General features: G+C 40.1%; 1 protein-coding gene across 3 annotated transcripts; it reads left to right on the top strand.

Annotated features, from left to right (window-relative positions):
* Nucleotides 1-679: 679 nt before the first annotated feature.
* Nucleotides 680-7,191, top strand: LOC121188818 (charged multivesicular body protein 1b-2-like). Of its 3 annotated transcripts, XR_005894749.1 has the most exons (9): nucleotides 680-1,344; nucleotides 1,461-1,607; nucleotides 2,715-2,783; nucleotides 2,871-2,978; nucleotides 3,105-3,148; nucleotides 3,560-3,632; nucleotides 4,505-4,703; nucleotides 5,438-5,575; nucleotides 6,222-7,191. XR_005894749.1 is itself a non-coding variant. In XM_041048732.1 (8 exons), exons 1-8 carry the CDS (start codon nucleotides 882-884, stop codon nucleotides 4,550-4,552), a joined length of 603 nt encoding a protein of 200 aa, XP_040904666.1. In that variant the 5' UTR covers nucleotides 681-881; the 3' UTR covers nucleotides 4,553-5,318. The 3 variants fall into 3 exon arrangements, 2 of the variants coding, with proteins under 2 accessions (XP_040904665.1, XP_040904666.1); XM_041048732.1 differs by lacking the exons at nucleotides 5,438-5,575; nucleotides 6,222-7,191 and having other exon boundaries at nucleotides 681-897; nucleotides 1,247-1,344; nucleotides 4,505-5,318; XM_041048731.1 differs by lacking the exons at nucleotides 5,438-5,575; nucleotides 6,222-7,191 and having other exon boundaries at nucleotides 4,505-5,318.
* The last annotated feature ends 227 nt before the right edge of the window (nucleotides 7,192-7,418 follow it).

The raw sequence follows: 7,418 nt of genomic DNA, 5'->3' as shown, positions 1-7,418 counted from the left end.
CTCCCCATGCAATAAACAACGGCACAGATGTTACATACTCATTAATGCATCAAAATAAAGTGAAAGAAACATGACTGAGAGCGTTATGGTAAACAGCGACCGGCTCTGTTGAAAAGGTCAATTTACTCCCTTACAAAAAAGCACAAATGACGTCATTAGACATGTACCACAACCTACCGATACCGGGTACAAACTATTTTTAGCCTGGATGGAACCTGTCTGCTTTGGACACGCGCGCCCGTCCATTTCTCAAACGGTCGTGACGTAGGAGGCGCGAGCACGCCATGCAAAGTCGTGACCATGTGACGACGGTGAAAGGTAGCCAGAAGTATCAACGAGGGTATCCGAAGATGAAGGTCGCTCAAGATAGTTCACACATCGCAGGGACGAGAGATCATATCACACACGGGCCCATCAATAAATTATTAGGTCTCTGAACTTAATAATAAGCGCAGGAGCTGGGAATATAACGCAAAATGTGCTGAAATATGATCATGAACAGTCGGTGGCTCTTCAACATTACTGTTCTGCGCATGCGTGACGTGAGCACGCTCGATTTTCAACACTCGGAAGTTTAAAGTTGTTTTTTCTTACGTGAATAAATGACAGAACTTGACCATAAGTGTGAATATATATACTTCAAGAATTAAAAAAAAACAGACGTTTGGATTGAAAACCAAATGCGAAGCCACCTCTGTGCCTGTACTGAATTTAAGCGAATGCGGAAGTACGCACAAGGGATACATCTCGACTCGCTACAGTGGCGAATGTTGCCTGAAAAATCAAAACAAACAACTCTGGGAAATAAGCGCGTGGATGAATGCTTCTTTGTATCTGTAGCAACACAACCAGACTGAGTGTCTCAGAAATAGACCTTCATCATGTCGAATATGGAGAGTATCCTTTCCTGTGTGGTATAACGTGCAAAACCGTAGACAGTTGCCTGGCAGGAGGAGTAGCTAGCCAAATGTAAGCTGGGTTTGGAAGCTAATCCTCACTTGCATTAGCTTGCAAGTTTTGCCCAGTCACTCATTGATGAAAGAAAAGAAGTACAGGTTAGCTAGTTCGCCTAATAAATGTGACAACGTTTTGGTTAAATTTGAACATGATTTGGAAAAACAGTTTACCTTACCTGCACTGAGTTGGGTTGATTTAGCTGAATGTGTTGAGGTTCCTCAGTATATAGTCAGTGAAATGCTAATTTATACAATTGGTAACATAAATCATCCCTTGACTAGGCACACAGAACACTTGTTCAACCTCAAGTTTGCTGCCAAGGATCTACAGCGCAACTCAAAGAAATGTGACAAAGAGGAAAAGGCAGAAAAGGCTAAAGTGAAGCAGGTTGGCTTGAAAAATCGTGGATTTGCCAAAGTCCAGAATACATGGACAAGCTGGGCTACAGTATAGCCTCCCTCTGTGTTATATCTGTATGTACCTCTTTCTCCTGTGGCTCTCAGGCTATTCAGAAGGGTAATTTGGAGGCAGCCAGGATCCATGCAGAGAATGCCATCCGTCAGAAGCATCAGTCCATTAACTTTCTGAGGATGAGTGCCCGTGTGGATGCTGTGTCGTCCAGGGTCCAGACTGCCGTCACTATGAACCAGGTCAGGGTCGTAGGTCAATAGTTTGTGCAGGACTTGATCTTAGTGTTATATAAAGCAGGCAAACGAGAACAAGTGAAAAACATACTGAACCTGGTCAACATTTCAACTTTCTGTTTTATCTATATATTTTGGGACAATTTCTGCCTTCATTAGATTGTGATAGTAGAATGAGATGAATGGAAAAGAGGGAGAGAGATCAACAAAGGTTCCTAACTTGATTCAAAGCCGGGACACTGCAGTTAAAGGTCGGTTCCCTGCAGTGTAATTTCTGCAAAACAGCAGACCCAGTAGCCATCCACGTCATTAACCCAACCCTAATCTTCATGCCTCCTTGGCCAATATCTCAAGAATGGCCCGCTGTATTTGGAATATGGGTGTGCTTATTTACCAGATATGTTGCTGGACATATAGTGTAGATTTTGAAAACTACATCTTTGTTCAGAAGGTGAAGATCTGCAGTGATCTACAGGAGCCATTTCAGGGCGATATACAAAGGAGATGGTGGGAGTGAGAGTGCACAAAAAGCCTAACAGATCTGCAAACAAAAAGACACCAATTACGTAATGTCATTAGCTGTACTTCAGACTTTATGCTGTTAGTTCCCTTGCTCTTAGAAGAGTGACAGCCCATTTTAAATTGCTTTAATTCAGGTTCATTGTAGGACAGGCATCATTTCATGAGATAGAATTTCATAGTGTCAAGGAAAATGAAGCATGATGTGGAAACAGTTCCTAGAATCTCTCTATGTTGTTATAATGCTTCTGCCTGTCTCATAAAACATGAAGACAATAGCATTAATAATATTACCATAACCTTGTCAAATATTAGTCATTTGGGTTTTAAAAGATGAATCCTTAGCATCATCTTTGAAATATTAGGGATGCTTATCATGATGAGAGGCAGTCCTGGTTAATGCATCTGGTTAAAAAGCTAAAAGTGACACCTAGTGGAAAAATGAGGATACAACACAAGTTTTGCTTTGTTCACAGCCATCTCAGTCTGACTTCAAATACCCTGATCCTGTTTTGAATCATGAGAAATCAGATCAGTAAGAATAGAGAACAGTACAGAGGCGTCAGCAGTTTGTTTTATGTGTTGTTTACATAGGTATCTAAGTCCATGTCTGGGGTGGTGAAGAGTATGGATGCTACACTGAAAAGCATGAACCTGGAGAAGGTAAAGAGTTAACCCATCACACAAATAAAGTGAAACAAAATAGTTTTATTAAGATTTGTTGTTTTCTGAATATATATTCCTCTCCAGATTTCTGCTTTGATGGACAAGTTTGAAAACCAATTTGAAACTCTTGACGTGCAGACAGCTCAGATGGAAGACACAATGGGCAACACCACGACTCTGACAACACCTCAGGTAACAAGCACCCCTCTGTTACGTTAAGAGAAAAGCTCTGTGCTCCTGTGGCTGCACATGAGGACACTCTTACCTCTGAAATAATTCAAACACTGAACCCTTTTGAAATTCTTGTTTGCTGCTCAGAATGAAGTGGATATGCTGTTGCATGAGATGGCTGATGAAGCAGGGTGAGTACGGCCCTAGTCTCCGAACAAGAAAAAGAAAAAGTTAAAAAAAACAATAATAATGACAGTTGCAAACATATTAATTAAGGAGAAATATAAATGCAGTGTATTCTAAAACATAATGTACCCACTTGTTGAATCTAAAAGGATTTAAAAAAGAGAGAGAATAAATTGTACTAAAAGCTTTATTTAAATTACTTTCATTTAAAACTCTTGGAGTGTACCTCTTTCACTGTTTATGAGGCTCTTTTGTAATACAAAAAGGCCATAAGGATTAAAGCTACAACATTAAAGAAGCTGTGTTGCAAGGTCAGAGTCACTTTAATATTCCCCATTTTGTTGCTCTTCTTTGCTACCAAGCAGAAATAATAGTTAGGGGTTTTTTTCATTTTCTTGTTTTTCTTTTTTTTTTAGTTTGGATCTTAACCTGGAGCTTCCTTCAGGCCAAACATCTTCACTGGCTTCATCTGTGGCATCGACAGAGCAGGTAACACATCCACTCTTATCATTATTCTTTCACTATTTTTGGTGCTTTACATCCCAGAACAGAATCCACCCATTATCTTTATTGTTTTTTGGCAGTCTTATTAGTTCACATGTACTAGTGTCACCCATATTGACGCTCCACTGAAAGATTCATCTTCTGTACAACTGAAAAGTGGCTATTAAACATTTGTAGTTTGGAACAGTGGCTGTGGTCACCTTGAATTATGTACAGCATGTAGGCTGCGATAGTGACATTTTCACAATCAACAAATATATGAAATTACAGCAGAAACTTCTCCAAACACTCCTGCAGCCTGACACACTTCTCCACCGTTGATCTGCAAACTCAACATGTTCAAAACAATAATTGTTTCCACCAAAAGAGCATAAAATGCACAGCTTCTTGTGGAGCTTCGGAGCTTCATGGAGGGTGATAGAATGACACAACAGCAGTTTCCTTTGTCGTGTTATGTGGCAGGGAGTGTTTGGGTTGTTGCTAAAGGTGTGTTTCCACTCAATCCAGTGTAACCAACACAATTCAAGCTGGCCACTGCCTCTGTTATTTGGGAGAGGCCAGAGCTACAAACCTTTTCCAGCCACTCTTTAAGCGTGGAAGGGTTAAGTGCAAACTCCAGAGCTGCCTCATTGACAGATGTTTTTTTCTGACTTGACAAACTGTTTTTTAAATAGGATTTTTTTCCACCTAATAGCCACTGATACTATAATGAAAGAAAGATTTTGGGGATTTTAAAACGGATGGACTTTAGTTGGAAAATTTCTATGTCTCAAAATAGTGGACAGCCAGTGTATTCTGCTTTTGGCTGTATTTCGCCTTTACTGATTCACCTGTGTTGTGCTTTGCATTGTCATCAGGATGAGCTCTCCCAGAGGCTGTCCAGACTGCGAGACCAGGTGTCATAATGACGCAAAAAATAAAAAAAGATCAGGAGGAGGGAGAAGAGCAAGAGAAGCAAGAAGAGACAGGGAGTGAAAAAGAGTAAAAGAAAAACTGGAGAATAAATGAAAAAGGTGCAACGTGCCTGCAAGCTCTGTGCCCTCCTTTGTGTCCCAGGTTTGTTTCTCTTGTTAAGAATAAAGAAGTTGCCTCATAGCAGAAAAGGATTGTTGTAAGGGAGGCGTTGTTTACAGTCTTGGTATTAACTGCAGCGCTCCATAACAGCGTTCATTTGCACATTTATATTTAATATTTATCTGTTGTTATTTATTAGCTCAGCAATGGGACTGTGCTACGTGTTTATTTATTGTTGTAATTGTGTATTGTGTAATAACTAATACCTCATTCCAATACGGTATGTATAAAATGCAAAGAGCAATATATTTATTTATGTGTTATTTATTTACCGGCTGGATATTGCGGAGGGCATGCTTGAACTTTAACTGTGTGTCCTTCCTGCATGACTGAGGATATGGAAATGTCTGATCTCGTTTCCTCGTCTATCTCTGGTTTTTGCTTCAAGTTTTGGCTGTACTGTTGTACATACAAACATATTTTATTTTTTTATATATTTTACCCCAAAAGAGGTCACATGATATATGTCTGCCTTGAGTATGCTTTGGACAGGGCTGTAATGTCACAGATTATCTTCATGTAGCAGTTAGCCACTGTAATGGATCATCATACACGTACGTGCACAGACAGAAAGTCATTAAAAGAGTTTTTAACATGTTTCACGTGTCACATTTTTTGTCATTTTATGGCTGTGTTGTGGTTGAAGTTTGCACCTCCACATGCTTCTACATCCCTCCTTTTTCCATCTTACCCCTCCTCTTTCTCTCCTCCAACAGGGAACAGATGAGAGGTCAAAGGTGTCACCTGTAGAGGAAGCGGCCTTCTGCCGCTCGCATGCCAGTGCCTCATTACACACACACACATAGCCCAGCGTATTCCATGGGGAGGCAGGTCTCAGCTGGGAGCCATTACAGGTGCTGTCTAAGCACACACACACGTATCTATACATGAACACACCCGCAACCCTGTAGCTGATGGGAGTCCTCCGGAGTGACACTCAGCCACCTCTGACCCTTTTTGTGTCCTCCCTAATCATCATCAGCACACACTTAACTACATTCACAATCATCATCAGTGGCCCCCAGACTGACACAAGTCTCTATTTTGTGTATTACTAGACACTTTGATGAGTGAGTTGTCTGCAGTGTGTTTGAGCACGCACTCGTGTCTTGAAGTCCTCAGTCTCTGGAGTTTTCCAAAAAAACTCCGACCCCACTGATCCAACAGCTGTCAGTCATTTCTGCCAGGAGTCAGATCTCCTGAAATTAAAATTCCACGTCAAATTCCTGTCAGAGCCACAACATCTATTTGGCAAGTTTTGTTTTTAAATCTATTTATAGCCCTTAGTGGTCATCTCTTCTCTTTAAACATGATTAAAGCTGGGAGAGTCTGTCATGTCCTATTTTTCTCTCTGCTGTGTGAATATCCACATATGTGCAGGGATGCTTCCTCCAGATGTGCAGGAGAGAGCTCCTGTATGAGCACAGCTCTGGGGGAAACCTCTTGTTTGTATATGTGTGTGTGTCTTAGGTGTTGATACCTAGTGGTTCTCTCCTCCAGTGCCATCAACACGTCCTTGGCCAGGTTCCTAGAAGACTGGTACTTGCTGACAGGCAGGGATCCGGTGGGCCGGTGGTCCTGTCCCCGTGGTCAACCTGTCTGCTTCTGCTCAGGGGGGAAGAACTGCTTAGAGCCACACACATACTGACTCAGTGAAAAAGCTCTAATTGCATCAAGGAGGACTGGTTGGACTTTTACATGATTCACACACAGGATGTGAAACAGTGTGTCCAGACAGTTAGTCATAAGCAGGGATCAGCAGGAAAGGATACATGCAGCTAAAGCCTAATTTTTTTTTAATCTTGAGAATAAAATTTAAGGAAACATTAATTTACCGGTCCATAACCTCTGGAGGATTTCATAATAATTTCTCAGAAGTTTCCTGGAAATAACTATTTAATATGGCACTTATAAGGGAAAAAGAGACATCATTCAGTGGGAACACTTGTATAACTAAGAGTCGTTTAGTCAGAGCACAGCAGGTCAGCCTGACATGCCAAAAAAAAAAAAAAAAAGAAATTTGTCTGCATATACATGAAGCTGAAATTATTAATCAGTTATTGATTATGTGATTAATTATTTTGACAACTGATTAATTGTTTCAGTGACTTCAGGCTCTGGGTAATTGTGACATTGGGGCATTGTTTTTCGCAATTTTGATTTTGATTAAATGATTAATGGATTTATCAAAAACTAATCTGCAGATTAATCAATAATTAAAATAATTTTTAGTTGCAGCCCCATTTGTGTTTGAATCGAGCAGTTCTTTTTCCCTTCCTATTTTCCCTGTGCTAAAAAAAAAACACAATTTTCCCCAGGAACTTCCAAGGAAATGATTTTTCAAAAATTAGGAAATGTTGAATGCACTTATATGACCTCAAAGTTCATAAGAATCTTGATGCTGCATATTTATAACATATGTTATAGGTTTAAAATAATGCTGGTCTTCTGTTAGAGAGGAAATCAAACACTGGAATACAAATTTTATACATATTACATATTATATTTTTTGGTTGTTTATATGTTTGATACAACAAAAAAGGAAAAAGTTGAATACAGTAAGATGACTCAGTCTCTTTTTTTCCTCTCCTCTTCTTTCTCCCTCTCAGGCTCCCATTTGAAATATTCAATTACTATCCGTGAAGGGTCAGGTCAAACACAGGAAGCCGAGCTGATTGGTTCTACTCAGATATCGAT

This window comes from Toxotes jaculatrix, chromosome 10 (genome assembly GCF_017976425.1).
Source record: "Toxotes jaculatrix isolate fToxJac2 chromosome 10, fToxJac2.pri, whole genome shotgun sequence".
Lineage (NCBI taxonomy): Eukaryota > Metazoa > Chordata > Actinopteri > Toxotidae > Toxotes > Toxotes jaculatrix.
This window is presented reverse-complemented; position numbering and strand designations above follow the sequence as displayed.